The sequence below is a fragment of the Apis florea genome, unplaced genomic scaffold (assembly GCF_048593485.1).
Source record: "Apis florea isolate Af1SG1 unplaced genomic scaffold, ASM4859348v1 contig_3158_pilon, whole genome shotgun sequence".
Taxonomy (NCBI): domain Eukaryota; kingdom Metazoa; phylum Arthropoda; class Insecta; order Hymenoptera; family Apidae; genus Apis; species Apis florea.
This window is the reverse complement of record NW_028256713.1, coordinates 1327795-1344622: the sequence shown is the minus strand read 5'-3', so window position 1 is coordinate 1344622 and position 16828 is coordinate 1327795. Positions and strand designations below refer to the sequence as shown.

General features: G+C 34.8%; 1 protein-coding gene across 1 annotated transcript in view; it reads right to left on the bottom strand.

The window, feature by feature from the left end:
• Positions 1-16593, bottom strand: part of LOC100866761 (telomerase-binding protein EST1A) — a 120034-nt gene extending 103441 nt beyond the window's left edge. Inside the window, exons 1-16 of the mRNA XM_086909561.1 lie at positions 16485-16593; positions 15041-15470; positions 14670-14961; positions 14309-14584; positions 13976-14223; positions 13684-13875; positions 13477-13609; positions 13225-13400; positions 12905-13126; positions 12473-12799; positions 12202-12378; positions 11591-12115; positions 11427-11505; positions 11228-11338; positions 10195-10419; positions 9970-10031 (exon numbers count right to left, since the gene is read on the bottom strand). Of these exons, the coding sequence (XP_086765687.1) occupies positions 9970-10031; positions 10195-10419; positions 11228-11338; positions 11427-11505; positions 11591-12115; positions 12202-12378; positions 12473-12799; positions 12905-13126; positions 13225-13400; positions 13477-13609; positions 13684-13875; positions 13976-14223; positions 14309-14584; positions 14670-14961; positions 15041-15470; positions 16485-16533 (3524 nt within the window). The 5' untranslated portion in view covers positions 16534-16593. The remainder of the gene's footprint in view (positions 1-9969; positions 10032-10194; positions 10420-11227; positions 11339-11426; positions 11506-11590; positions 12116-12201; positions 12379-12472; positions 12800-12904; positions 13127-13224; positions 13401-13476; positions 13610-13683; positions 13876-13975; positions 14224-14308; positions 14585-14669; positions 14962-15040; positions 15471-16484) is intronic.
• Between the last annotated feature and the right edge of the window lie 235 nt (positions 16594-16828).

Sequence of the window (16828 nt, the reverse complement as noted above, 5' to 3'; positions counted from 1 at the left end):
AAAAGTCCCTAGAATGTGATACTAATGTAACTAATAATAATAAAATGTAGGATAACGAGTGCAAAGGATCAAAACCTTGAAAAATAATAACATCGCTCGCAAACTGATCCCGTTCATGAAATATCGATCCCAAGATTACAAGTACTTATATTAAAGCCAGTGATTTATATGTAACAAGGTTATAAAAAATTATATAAAACGAAAATCAAAAATATGAAAATCATTTAATCATTAAGCGCGACATATCCCCCGATTTCTCGAAGCCTTCGATTTGATAATATCCCCCGTAAAATCAAACCGATAAATCAGAATATTCTACCACTACACGCATGATCCATCCATCGATTTGCCATCATTTCTTAAAAGAAAGAACTGGTTCATCCAATAGGAGAGTAGAAGGAGCCACCGTCGAAGGCAAACAAATTATCTTACTTTCTCCAATTCGAGGCTTTATAAATGGCGGTGGTGGGATGGGCGAGGCGATGATTATGAGCCCAAGATTAATCGACTATCGATAAAAATTTAACGCAGCCGATATTATCTCGATTACGAGATCTAAATGGATCAACGTTATCAACGTTATCGCCATCGAATCCAGCTCGATATCTTTTCAGAATCTTGATCGATTTTGTAGATAGATACTGATTCACAGTGCTCGAAATATTTTATACCTTATCTTGATTTGAAAAGTCTTCACTTACGACCATCTTCGACACTTCTCGATCCTCTTAACTTATTTTATCACGAAAATTTTCTACGATATATATCGTTTGATAATTCGATATTCCATTCGATTAAAATTTTAAAAACAAGTAACTCCTTATATTTTCTCCTGTGAAATTGACTGCTCTCGTAACCTCTTTTTTCCCAGTGTCAATATTTCTCGATCCTTTTACGTCTAACTTTATTTTATCGCGAATATTTTCTACGATATATCGTTTGATAATTCGATATTCCATTCGATTAAAATTTAAAAAAGAACAAGTATCCTTGTACGAATTTTCTTCTGTGAAGTTGACCGCTTTCGTAACTTTTTTTTTTTTTACCAATGTCTTTTTCTACGCATACATATAAAGAAAGCACAAGCACAGAAGATATTTCGATATTTCTGTTTGAATTGAATAAATTCAAATTTAAATAATTAAAAAAAAAAAAGCTCGATAGATGTTTTAAAGATACGGTAGAAAGACTAACCTCATCGTCACGATTTCGTAGAGAATCGGAAGCGATCGAAATAACGTAAGAAGCGTATGTTGAACGACACGCATTAAATCAATTTCGAACACGAGAAGATCGAGGCGGTCTGTAATAAGGTGTCAAGTTTAAACCCTCATTACCATCGCCCGTGGCATCGATATCGATGCTTCTTATATGATTGATACATCGTGCAGCAGGCTGTTGCGCCTTAAGGGCAAACTTAGGAGATGCGTTTCAATTCGATCGAACTTTATTACAGAGAGGCGATGATACGACTTTACGGATTCGTTCGAACTCAAAATGGGATCAAATCTGTTTTATTAATCTTATTAATTATTTATAAGTATATATACTCGAATCTACTACGAGTTTTATGGAATTGCACTCGAAAGAGAAGAAGAATTTCTAATATATTTCCTAAGAGGACGATGAAAAAATACTTTCTCCCTTTTATTTTAACATATTCGTTCATTTCAGTTCGTTACGTTATTAAGACGAGAGGCTGGCTAACTCGACTAATTTTCTAAAATATATTTGAAAGACGTACAAAAATTTGATCTCTCATTCCGGACGAACAATAATATTTTCCACCTACCTTTCCCAAGAAAATCTATCACGTTTGAAAGTCTCTACTTTCGTACATACAATTCAACAAGAAATTTAATTTTTAATTTCTCTCGAAATTTTGACTCGTCGATAAATTCAATCATACGAAAGAAGAAATATCAATAGTTCAATAGTTGTATACCGAAGAAAAAAAAAAGGGGGGAGAGCAGAAGCGGAACGCGAGAAACGATCGGCGATTGCTCGAGCATCGAGTGGATGGATCGTTTCTACAACCGTTGGGGCAGCACGCGAAACGAGGAGGAGGCACGGTCCGTGACCGTGCAATTTCAGCTTAGGAATCGAGATTATGGGGTTAAAACGGATGCACCGCAAAGGTGTTGTTCTTCAACAGGGAGGAAAACATCGTTACCCTAATCAACGACTGTGAATCGATTCCGTGCGTGCGTGCGCCAGAAAACGTCGATGCTCGCCGAGGGTAAAGAAAAGAAAAAAAAAAAAGAAAGGAAGAGAGAAGAGGGGAATCGTGTTCGAGGGAAGGGGAGAGGATAGGAAAGCGAGGATAGGAAACAAAGTTCGTAAACACATCGGCAACCGAGGCTTAATAAGCAGCTCGCCTCGTATTATGGATGATCTCTTTATTGACCGCCATAAATCAGAGTTAAGAGCGGGCATTTACCACTACCACCGCAGCGGGTCGTTGTTGTGCGTCGAGAAACAGAGTGATAAAGTGGGAGGGGGAGGGGGTCAAACGTTCATCGTCAAAGACATCTTTCTCGACAGGAAGGGGGGATATAATAATAGGTGGAAATGATACAGGAACGATCGTAAAGGAAGGTATTTAGTGGCGATACTTGTATAAACCAGATCTTCCTCTACCATCTTCTGTTAAAGTATTGTAACAATTTCAACACCGATATACATTTGTAACGTGTGATTACGTATAGATCTACTACAATTTTATGAAAGTATTGTAACAATTGCACGTTTCGAGCCTGCGCGAGGAAGTAGTTACGAAGAATTTCCTAAGATGAAAAATACTTTCTCAACCTGACATATATTCGTTCGTTTCAGTGGTCGAAGTTTGTCGAGCGTTTGGTTGAGAGGAGAAACTGGCGTTGATTAACCTTGTAAAAATATATATTTGAACATATGTAGAAAAATTTGATCGATTCATTTTGGAAATGATTATATACGTATAAGGTTACTTTATAGATAATTACTTATCGAAATAATATTCGTTATTATGGTCGATCCGTTTTTCGTATATAATCACGATTATTCGCAATTATTATTACGTTTCGAACGATAAATTATTGAAGTAAAGTTTACTCGTAATCTTGACTATTAAATTTTGTATCACTGTATATATCGCAATCTGGAATAAATCGCGAATCTTACGTCATCCTCGATGAAAGAAAACAAGCGTTTCAACGTTGGGCAACAAGAGGTTTTAAATTTACAGCGCGAGGGTAATAATAAGAGGAGCCGTGAAAGGGGATAGCGCGAGATTATCGTTGCAAGGGGCAAAAATAGCATCGCGTTAAGAAGATTTCTAAACGAAGAAGAGAGAGGAGGATTTTTCAATTAAAACGAGAGAAATACTCGTTTCTAAGGGAGGGGGGAATCAACATCCATTACGGAGTGAGAATGAAAGGAGGGATGACGTATCAAAATGCGCATCCTATTTCGGTGAAAGAAACGTTCCGCCGTGTCGAGATTGTTAGGAAGGAGATCCCGTTTTTGAATAAGAAGTCGCCGCGGTGAAAGAAAGAAATTTTATTCGCCGCGTTAATCCTCGAGAGACGGATCAAGATTCGGAAATTTATCAGAATTATTCGCCGCACCGGTTCCAATAATAAATTACACGTGCTCGAAAACCCGACTGCTCCAACACTTTTTTTTACTTTTTCTCAAAATTCAAAAAATAAATTTATCGCGATCAAAATTATATCGATATATATATATACATAAAACGTAACTCTATAATAAAATAAATTTCATCGCCTATTTCTCTACCGTTCCAGCACCGTCTCACGAAAAGTCAGAGAAACTAAACTGAAAAAAAATGAAAAAACCATGTGCCTAAACCAAAACCATCTATTATTACCCTCCTATCCTTTCCACTCGTCGTCGCTGTAACCTCGTTCCACCATCTTTCGAAAAATCACGAAGAAACGAAAGAAAAAATTCATCAAAATCTATCCTCATCCTCGTCTCATCTCTTTCCAAAACCGGCGAGAAATCACGGATGGATGAAAGAAAGAAAGGGAAGAGGTCGCGGCAGAGATTCGTCACAAGTTTTATCAGCGAAGCGTAAAGCTCGAAACGGGTGTCGAGGCATCCTATCGACAGGCAACCAGGAATCCAGATAGTCATGGCACGATGCATACGCGCTCGCTCGTTGAAGATGGTCGGGTTCTGGTCCGAGGCTGCGGTGTTCAGGGGTGTCCTTGAAGCGGGCGGGGTCGTCACTCGAGGGCCGCGGGTAAACGACCATCCGCACACAGGGATCGACATGTGTGTTGGGCAAGGGCCTTATAGCGTATCCCACCGCTACTACTTAACTTTCTGCATCTGTATATACGTGACGTTGTTCTCCTCCTTCTCTCCCCCGAACAGGCACCTCGTTGTCCGTCTCTCTTCTTCCACGCAGCTGCACGCTCGAGCCGTGGAACGAAAGAGGCTACTGCCTCCGCTTCTTGCTTTACAAGTGTTATGAAATGGCGAACCACCCTGTCCTCCTCCTTCGTCCTCTCGCGATACCAATTTATAGGTTTAATTATCGCGTTCTTATGCGCGCACGATTAACGAGGATTTTCGTTTCGATCGATTCGACGAGTTACAACAAGAGTTACAACAAGAGCCGTGGAACGCGCGTTATAACGTGTCGGAAGGAATACGATCTTTCGAATGGGATAACCCGATATAAGGGAGAGAAAGAGAGACAATTATCCTGTGGCGTTGATAATTGGCGAAGGAAAATCGTGAATTACCATTTTTCAACGATCTTATGTATCTCGATCAGAGATAGCGGCCAGTTGATAGCCCGTTGAGGTAAGAGTGGTTGTTAAAAATTTCGAATAAAGTAGATGTTACAATCGAATTTTCACGTAATTATCATTATTTGTTTTTAACCTATAAATTGATTCGAATCAACGTAAGTAACTTTACATTCGTGACTTATTAAATTTTGCCATCATCTCGATGCACCTATCTATACCCGAGATTTCTTCCAACCGTGACCACGACTTTCCAGACTCTTGCCCATATTCCTCTCTCTCTCCTTTCCACACACACTTCTACTAATTTCCACACATTTACCCGGCCACAGTGTTACCACACCACGGAGGAGAGGCAGCAAGGTTCAACGTACCCTCAACGCGGATAGATAGAGACGCATCGCGGCCCTTGATAAATGCGGGCCGCGAGATATGACGCTTATCCACATCTCCTCTCTTCCGAGGGACAGAAAAGGGCGTGCGTTGCATGGAAGCAGTGCGTCCTTGAGGGCATGCAACCCGCGGGTGAGGCGCGCTTAGAGGGACGATGCGTTGGGCCGGTAATGAGCCAAATCCATTACCGACCAACCATCTACACGGCAAACTGCATCTTTAAAACTTCTTCTCTCCCCTGCCGCCCTCTATTCCCTTGGAGGGGAAGGGCGCTTAAGGAAAGGGAGAGACAGAGAGAGGATAACCATGCCGCGCACGTATCGCTAGGTAACAACCGCCTAACCAATAGCACCGGTTGTACCTACCACAATTCCAATTATAGATCGTGAGTATATATTCGACGGTGAGGTGAACTGTCGTCGTCCCCACCCCACATCGATATCTCTTCACCTTCTCGCTTCCTGATCCCCGGCAAACCAATTAATGCAAGGAATCCAAGTGCGGGATTGAAAACTTGCCCCTAACGGATCGAAGGGATGCGCTTGGCCCTTCAAGGGTTGGTTACGTTGCGAAAAGCGGAAAAGTTGGAATACATTGGAGAAAAAGAACGTATTCCAACGTGTCCATCGCGATAAAAATGATGATCGAGAACCCGGATCGATTCGGAGGACGAAGAAGCGTACGGTTTCCCGTAAAAAAAGGTTGAGTAAAAATTCGTTAACAAATACGTTAAAAAAGAACGAATTCCTGATGCATCATCTTTCGAATCCATCGAAAGATAAAAATGATGAAAAATCTAAGAAATGCTCTAAAAATTCGTTAAATTCGTTCCACAAATATGTTAAAAAAGCACGATTCTACGCAACGAATTCCATCACCTTTCGCATCCAACGCGACGAAAGTGACGAAATCGAAAACCGAGGGAGGGAATATCCTTAAATCGCTCCCGATCCTGCTTCGAGGACGGCTGAAGAAGCGTACGATTTTCCAAAAAAGAAAAAAAGAGGACAGAGACGGGCGAATTCCACGAAGGAACCGGCCGCCACCGAATGGGCCACTGCAACGTCTTTCTCTTTTCTTTTTTTTTTTTTTTTTTTTCCACAAATCGCGGATCCTCCGGCGCGAATATCGACACCGATTTCACGGCTATCACGTATGACGTGGCTGACGCGTCCTACGTCGCTACAATTAAACCGGCCGGCAAGGTATCCGCAAGGTCGCCACGAAACACCGGATATACACACAGGTGCGGCGGGCAGGTGTGCGTGCGCGCGTGTTGAAACGGGTGGTGGTGGAGGATGGCACGAGAGGTGCAACAGCCTTTGGAGGAGGAGAGGAGGGGCCAGTGGCGCCACGCAATTGTCAATTAACATTTTTACCGCCGTGTAAGAAAACACGAAGTTACGTGCCAGTATACGTGGCCACCGCACACGAGCCACACGATGAGCTGGCTCGACAGGGTTCCAGGGATCCCGGCCGCGGACCTCGAGGAGGAACGAGAACCGCGCGTTGGACGGAGTAACTTTTGCAGAGAGAGAGGGAGAGAGGAGGAGGAGAAGGAGAGCGAGAAAAAGAGAGAAAGAATCGAAAGGATACGTTTCGTTACGATTATGGGCGCAATGGATCGGTAATCGTAAGCGCCTCCTGACTACCTATGAATTTCTGCACTAGAAATTGTACTTATGAGAAGAAGAGTTTTTCCACGCGTAACGTGGGAACGCGGGGAGTTGTGTGAGAATTTTTGCGCGTTTATTATACCGATATTTTTGGAAATTTCGTCGAAAAAAGGTACGAAGTATATCAAACAAGGTAAAGTTTCCATGAAAGGGATCCAGATAGGCAATAGGTGGAAATAGGCCTATATTTCCAGATTACTCGTTCTTTATTACACCGAACGACGCTCTTACGATACTCGTAATATCACGTTGCGAGAAACCGCGATAGCTTCGAATATTACATTTAATAAGCTGGTATCGGCTTCGGGTCTCGATTACACGATGAAATTTATCGATCCTGTTCCCTTCTTTGCTCTCCTTTCTAACGGTAACCAGAAAAAAAGAGAGGAAAAAACTTCTTTTCGAATCGAACCTCCAAGTTTTCAATTCGAATTCGAAACTCGTCCCTTCGTTAAACTCGATAAAGCTCAGAAATTCAACGATTCGGGAACGAAAACGAACCCGAGAGGCCAATATCCTCGTGGTAAAACACGCGCAAGATCGGCATTCTCTCCTGAGTGCAATCTGCCAACATCGTCACGCTCCTGAAAAGGAAAAGACCTGTGCTCCATCGGTCAAACGATACCCTCTCGTGCGCCAAGTTTTACGAGTTGCAAATGTCGGGCACTCGAACAGCCCAGTCAACCGCACCATCAACCTTTCTTTTCATTCTTCCCCTCATCTCGATAAACTCGCGACGAAGGGGCCAGCAAACCGCACGCTTCCAAAATTATGGATCTCTGTTATAATCTCGCGGCGAAACTAGTTATCCATGCTCCTCACAATGGAATGAAAGAGGATCGGTGATTTGAACGCGCGGTATAGCTGCACAGGCGAGATCGATCTTTCCACGGTGGACGGACGCAGTTCATGAAACGGAAACGTAAAACGGACAGAGAGAAGGGTTTTGAGAAGGGTTTGTTTTTCCGACCGGTACTTCGAATCGCGAGCACGTAAATAATTAATGCGAGGGAACGATTCGAGACGATTCAAGAACTTGATTACCGAATCACATTTTTATTCTCTATCTAAATTTTAAATCGTGACTACGAAATTTTCGATTAATGAGAGAATCGAAGGAAGAGATTGATTATCGAACCAGATTTTTATTCTCTGTGCTATCTAAATTTTAACTTCGAAATTTTCGACAATTTGATAGAAAATTATTATTATTTGATAAAGAATATATATCGGTTTGTACAACTCGAGCGTACAAACAAAGTGGGGAGAAGGAAGGACTAAAAAGTAAAAGTTACGTTTCAAGATTGACGATACTACTATTAAATCCAAGCAAGTCTGATGTAATTAAAGGGAAAATGTTGGCAATTTCTTGCGTCGTTTCTTTTTCTGATACGTACAAGTCTGCAACTTTGTAACTACACCTTTTAACACCTTGTTATTTGAGACCGATTTTAACTCCGAACAACTCTCGACCGCCTATTTTAATGAAACAACTTTTTTTCCCGTTTTATTTCCATCCGTTTTGTATCTCGTTTTTTTAAAAACACGTTCACCACGTTGTACACGTTATGAGAAATTTCTCATACGTTGACCGCTAACACGCACCTTAAGACGTACCATTATCAGTTTTCGATACTTGCAGACCGACAGTTACACATACCGATGGAACTACCGTCTAATATGCGATTCCATGAATTCAGAACACGACTTCATACGGTGTTCAACCTTAACCACTGTAAAACAGCCTATTTTTCTTCTTCGACGATTTTATACGTATTATACGTAACTACGTAATAGTTAATGTTAATTTAAGCATCCAGAAATGCTTCTTCTCTTCCCATCCTTTACGACTACCAAGATAGAGGAAAAAGAAACTGATGATGGAAATCCCTAAACGAAAGATTACGAAAATAAAGAGAAGACGATCAAAGATGTGTGTCTGTTAATGCTGCTAAATACACTGTTAGACAATTAGGGGGATCGTTTAATCAAATAATTTTATAATCAGGAAAAATCTGTTAAAAATAGATATTTGATGATATTTTTTTTTTTTTTTAATTCCGATTAAGTTCGATTTTCTTCATTAGATTTTATTTTTTCTTCTATTTTAAATTTTCTATGGTTTGTATGTTGAAAAAGATGGAAAGAAATTTAATTTTTCTGAAGAAACGGAACGTTGTTTCAAATTTCAAATAAACCGGTAAATTTATTAAATTGACAATTAATAAATGGATTATTATGAATGTAATATGCATCCGGGGTGTAATTCGTAAATTACTTTCCTAAATTAATAGCAATCTATCGACAGCATCGAAACCACTACGGTGCAATTAATAATAGGGGCGGAGACCACCTATATGGTGACCAAAGTTATACACAGTCGAACCCTTTGAGGCGGAAATTCCCCGTTATAGCTCTTCTGAGAGCCATTAAAACTTTGCTCACATAACAAACGGCGGTACGAGAGGTAATATCGCGGCCTAACGAGAACACATGATGATGTACATACGTTTCCTATAGACGAATTCAAACAAACGTAAAATTCGAGAAATTTGATGAAACGAAAATAATGAGAGAAAAAGAAAAAAAAAAAAAAAACAAATAAAATAAATTCTGATGTAATTCTTACTTTTGAGAGATTCAATAATACGGAAAAGAACGCGGTTGAAAAGCTAACATTTCGCAGAAACATGCTGAATAAACACAGAAAGTCCACGGTTAATTCTCGAGCGAGTATTTATACAGGAAAACATAACAGTTACTAAGCTGAAGTATGCAGAAACGTTGCTCTGCGTAAAAACTGTGAACGACAAGTTACATGTCGTTTCTTAGTAGTTTCTTAGAGTTTATTATTAACTTGTCAGAGTTATACGTTTGAACATTCGATGAAAATGTAATAATTTCTATTTTCTGTTTTAAATTTGTATTCACCTTATGAAAATAAATGTTCTTTTACTCAAAAGTTTATCGCGAAAAATATAATTATCCGATACGTGAATATTTTATCAGATAAGAATCATATATATATATATATATATATATATATATATATATATATATATATATATTTTAATGTTTAACTTTTGTAATTATTCTCAAATTGGTTGTTTTTAATTATGGATAATAAAATTACTCACCCTATCTTGTTGATCAGTTTCCCATGAACGTGAAGATAAGATGTGACAAATCGTTTATTCACCTAAAACATACAAAATCCACAATTTACATTAAAATATAATATAAATAATTATTAAGAAAAAATATATTTAGAAAATATAATATATTTAAAATTATAATTTTGTTTTTTATTTAATTAAACAACAATAAAAAATAGAGATAAAAAAGAAAAATAATTCTATTACCTCGACACTGCTTAATTGTGCCAATTCCTCTAAATCACTATGAGATAATCTCGCTTCACTGGCAGTGGCTGCAGTAGTTGTACGACGAACTCGTCTTCCACCAGGATGAACCCAAATTTCTCTCCTTAGTCCTCCACCAATATTGTTCGCTCCTTCTTTCTCTTTCATTCTGGCCCGTTCTTTCCATTCTCTCTCCTCTTTCCTTTTCCGTTCCGTTGATTCATACTGTTAAAATATATTAAAATTCAATTCTAAATCTAGTTGCATAATTAAGAACAGCATAGTGCATAGCGTAAATGAGAGTTCATTGTATACTCGGGAATCCCATCAAGTATTTATATCCTATTATATATAAAATTCTCTCAAATACTAATGAAAGATACAAGCATCATACACATAAAGCATAATAGGATCCATTTGAATGTTTGTACCTTTCTTGTACTACAACTATTTAAAAAATATGCATGCTAGTATCATTATGCGAAACAGTGCTAATAACTAATAGAAATAGTGCTTTGATTTCTAGAAAATAATTTAGCCAAATGCAATGGATCGAATAATATTCAAACTATATATATATATATATATATATATATCATATACATATTTCTATTATTCATAAACACTACCACTTCAAATTACTAATTACGCTATCTGTTTTATTTAAGCATAGAATGATTTGCTTTTAATTATAATTGTGCGAGAAATACTGATTTCTATACACTGAATTATTAATAATTGAAAGCGTGCGAGAAGGCATATGATGCATAAAGAAAATGCACGTAAAACAAAAGTTAAAAAATATTATATCAATGCACGTAAAACAAAAATTATAGATTATATTAGATTGCTCGAAGATAAAGAGAACTACTTCAAGCTTTAATTAAGATAATAACCGGTACTTAGAAATATCACACCAAGTATCGAAATTTACTTACATAATGTAGATACTGGCAGCAAAACAAAATCAAAATATTATTAACGTTAGTATTAATACAAACATATAAGTAAGATATTTGAACATTTATCCTACCTTTTTTCTATTTTCATCAAAAAGTGCTATTAAACTCTCTCTCGCGGAATGGAAAGGATTAGATGCCATAAGGGATCGCATATAATAATATACCGCATCTAATTTCCGTCTCTAAAATTTAAAGTATAATTAAAATCAAGAAAAAATAAGAAAATACATATATATATATATATATTGTTTGTAACATAAAAATACATACAGCATAATGTGCTAACAATGCAAGCTGATTGTAGGGCCTTCCATTTTTTGGATTAAGTTGTTGTGCTTTTAAATACCATCTAAAAAAAAAGTAGAGAGAAACTTTGGAAAAAAACATGCTATTTTTACAAAATGTAATACTATTAACAGTTTATTTGCACTTACTGTCTAGATTTTCCATAATTATTTGTTTCATTTGCTTGTTCTCTGTATCGCGCCAAGTCGCCCAAAAATAGATATATTTTTTGCGCACTTACTAAGGCTAAACCTAAGATCCCAAGACCCTTAGGCAAAGTTGACGATGCAAGAAATGTATCCAATTTAAATTCATATTTGGTTTCAAGGACAGTCAATAAACTCTCTAAATATACAGTACCATCGTCAATAATTTGTAACATAATTTTTTTATAATGTTCTCGCCCTTCAGAACTTTCCTTAGGCATGCCTTTTCGTAGCATTTCAATCATATTATAAAAAAGTATTTTCCAAAAATGTTGTTCAACATTCTCAGCTTGGCAAAATTTAATATCAGTCTCGAGCAAAGTTTTTAAACTTTCTTGTAGAAAGTGTCTTATATATAAAACCCTCTCCCAATTTGATGTAAAACCACCGGAACTTAATATCCATTGCAATTCTAAATCAGCACGTTCTATATCCAAGAGTAAATAAGGATTTTTGGCTAATCGGAAACTATTGAACGAAAAATTACAAATTATTATTATTAATATAATTAATTATTCTTATTTTTATTCATAATTTATAAAAGATTCACATACCTATCAGAGTAAGGATCATACCACGAAGGTCTTATATTTCCAAATTGGTCATTTGTCATATATGGTGGTGGTACACCATCTAAATGTGCTCCCTGAAAACTATGATGAGTAGAAGTAATACCTCCATGGGATTGAAACACTGGTATAGTCGAACCTTGAGATATTGTTTCAGTTTCTCTAAAAGTAAAGCAAACGGATCAATTAATTTTTTTTTTAACATTAATAAATAATTCAATAAAAAAAAAATAAATATTTTTTAATATATTTATACCTTTGTACTACTGCTCTACTACTGGGTGAAGTAATAACAATAGGTTTATTAGGATTATTGGGATCAAACAACGTTCTTTGCTGTTGTGTTCCTTGTTGCCTCGAAACTGGATGACTAGGCGGAGATTGGCTAGTATCGGGTAACACTAAAACACCTGGTGGTTGAGAACTGGTATATCCACTAGGAGATGTTTGGTGTGTGGATAAAGTATTTGACAACGAGATAGAATGAGAAGAAATATTAGGTGTTTGTCGTCCATCGTCAGAGTCACAAATTGACATTTTTCTACCTGTTCTCCAATTCTCATCTAAATATCGATCAGATAATCTGAAAATCACACATTAATAAAATATTAATTTTACACACATTAATAAATTAATAAAATTAAAGTTTAAGATAATGTGAATACAAGCATTTTAAATTTATTTATACCTATGTCTATGAAGGTCATCAAAGTTTCGATTACCACCACGATAATTTCTATCTTTACTAGATTCTCGGCTACGCTGTATAATATTGCGATGTCTTCTATGATCGTATCTTCTATTACTGCTACTATTCTTTTGATTATTATTATAGTTATCATTTTCTCTATTTTGTTGATTGTTTTGTCGATCACGACTATTAACACGAGTTTTATCTCTGCTGTTACTTCTTAAAAAATATAAAAAAATAAATAAATAAATTTATTAGATGAAATTCTCGATATATAAAGAAAAAATATAAAAAATATAAATTCTAATAACTCTTACCTCCCACGATCTGCTGCATGTTTCTTTTCACGCTTTTTTTTTTTACGTCGACTATGATTACTTGTTGTTTCATTTCCTGATACATTAACATTTTCACGTAAACTCAGTACAGATGAACTACGACTTGCACGCTCAGCTTCCAGTTTTTCACTTAATTCTACTTCTTCGCTCCAATCCTATATATTATAAATATGCTTAAATATAACATATGTTTAAATATAAATAATAAATGCATTTAAATAAAATGCTTACGAATGGATGTTCAGCCGATATATTTGATGTAATACTAACAATTTCATTTTTTAATGAACTGATACTTGAATTTTGTTGATCGTTTTTCTTTTCTTGTGTTATATTACGGTCAGATGTATTACTTATTCTTTGCCTTAAAAAAAAATCGAAAACAAATGATTAAAATATATTTTAAATATTAAATATTTACTTTAAACAAATCATTACGTTTGAGTACGATGTAAAGTTGCAGACGGAGATATTCCCCGACGATGATTTTCGGGTGATGTTTGACGTTTGTTCACATTTGATACTGAGATAACTGGGGATGCTGATGACGGCAACACTGAACTATCTACTCGACTTAAACTTTCCATACTAGTGTACATAGTACTATTACTGCCACGACGATCGTAAGATCTATTTTTAATAAATTAATTATTAAATTAGTATCATATATAATAATGATAAATTAAATATTAAAAATTTAATAAAATATGGTATACATTTATATACATACCTTTGCATATATTCTTGACTTGGTGTATGAGATCTGGAACTTGGAGCTGAATACTGATCAGGTGTAACACACCTAAAAATGTTCGTTGAACTTTCTAAATCTTCCGGTCTAAGTCTACCTCTACCTCTAGTTCGCGATGGTGCTGTATTAGACCAGTTAGATTGTGGAGGTAATGGACCAGATGGAGGTAAATTTTGCATTGTTTGAGAATGTTGTATTGCAGGTGGAAAATTATAATTTGATGGTGCCTTTAAAAATATAATTAACATTTTCAAACAAAAGAACTTTATTTGAAAGATGGATAAATATTTTTTAAAATAATATTAATTTTACCTGAAATGAGATATTAATACTCCATGAATCTTCTGAAGGTGATGAACTTGGTGGTAAAGGTAAACCATTATCCAAAAGATATTTTTTTTGTAATCTGGGTGGTAAATGTTCTATTTTTATATTTTTTGGCAAACTATCTTTTGCACTACCCCACTTGCCTGATGGTGGCTTGCCTTGAAACTTTTCTGCATGTCCAGCAGGTTCTACACTACGTGTATCTCTAGTGCGATTAAAATCATTTAAATGATTCGTTGTTACAAAAAGAGGTTCTGAGCCCTAAATAAAAAAATGTTAGAAATGTTAAAAATTATATATATATATAATTAAATATAATACAAAATATTAACATATCATTCCAAACCTGTCTAATTTCACGAGAATTATCTTTTCTATTTCCATAACCTCTATTAGATAAAGGAGAATCAGATCGCCAACGCTCTTCATTTTCATTTCCGTGACGATTTCTACGATTACCCGAATATCTTTTACCATGTTCATCTCGATTTTTAGTTCCACTTTCACTATCTCTTCTAATGTGACCACTCGACCGATTACGTTGATTATCGCTTTTATGACTACGATTGGAATGAGAATCACGATCTTCACTATGTTCTCTCTCTTGATCCCGTTCCCAACTTCCTTGATTGGGAGATCTAAGTGATATGAACAATATTTTTATTCAATCTGTAATTCTTCATTAATAACAAAACAAAAATATTTTTTAGAATTCACCTATTTGTTACATCCTGTTCAGCCAATGCTTCTTTTACTTTTTTTGGTACATATAATTGTTGTTCTGGTTTTTTAATTTTTCTTCTTGAATCTCCAGGATTATTTTGAGAAGAACTTTGTGCCTGTTCAATATTTGTAATGCTTCTGTAGTTAATATTTAAATCATTCAATTTTTCTGTTACATTTTCAACTTGAGATGATGGGGGACTATTTTGAGATTGATTAGATCTATTGAGTTGTGATTGTTTTAAGCGATGTTGGACGGAGCTTGATTTAGGTTTTTCTTGTGAGATATTTTCATTATCTAAATCATCTGTAGATCTGCCCGATTTTCGAAGAGGTCCACTTCCTGGCCTATATAAAGCTTGAGATGCTCTATTTCCTCCACCTCTCATTCCCATTGATCTGTCCTTTTCTAATTTTGAATTATCTGAAAGTATAAAATTTCTAATTTTTAAATTTATTCATTATGAATAATGATATGTAATGAAATACATTTTAATATATTGTAAATTCATTAAAAAGTACAGTTTTATATTTACTATAATAAATGAAATATATTACATTTACTTACATAAAAATTTCATTTAATTTAATTTAAAGCATGTTATAAATTCAAAAATTGTATTATAAACTGATAAGTACTTATTACTATAGTATTATGATAATATCATTGTTTAAAATAAAAAAAATTTCTAGAAAATTTTTAAATAATAAAACTGCTAAATTTTATAATTATTATCTATAATAAACAATAAAAAAAAGATAAGTAATTTATATCATAAATCAATTAGGAAATAAATAAATAAATACAATACAAAATAAATAAATAAATACATTCTTTTCTAATTAAATTTTATTATATATAATAAATAAGTTAAATGTGCTTGTGGCATGAGTCAAAAATTAATTTTTATTATAAAATTCATCAAAAATTAGTTATATATACAATATTTATATTTTTAATAGTCTCTCTTTATATACTTAATATTTAATATATTAAATAATATAACATTTATTTGTATAGAGAAATTAAATATTATTATTAATTGAATATAACACTCTATTAAGTATAATAACTTAATAGTGATTGTTGACACTCTTGACAGTAACTACAGTTACTATCAATCTATGAAAATTAGAAATAAAAATTATATAATCTTTAATTAGTTGAAATAAATTTATAATTTCTAGAAAAATCTAACAGAAATTATAATGTATGCTAAATTTACTTCTTACTCTGGTAAATTTCACAACATATCACAGCATAATAATTCCCGCTGTATTTTTAGGTTAGCTTGTTTGGTGAGGTTAACTCTGTAAATGCACCCAACAAAATTGAAAGGGGCATACGTGTTTATTAACTACGTACACATAAAATATAATCATGAGATTGCAAATTAAGATACTTATATTATTCAGTGATATAATTTTTTCAGGGTACCTTGTAAAAATCCTCCCCACTTTCTGCGTCCTTTGTCGCGGTTCGCCATATTGAAGTACAATCATATCCAAACTTTTTTAAATCAGAAAATTTAAATTTATTTTTAATTATATATTCAGTTGATACAACAAGTACCAGTTAATTAATTTTATTAAATAATAAAAAAATATTTCAAAATTACTTTTTTTATATCACTTGAAAATAAATCATTAAAATTCGTCTATTTAAATATTTTATTATTAGTTATGTTAAAAATATTAAACAAATACATTACTAAATTATATATAATTCCAGTTACAAAATTCAATATTATAATATATACTATATATTAAAACAACTTTTAT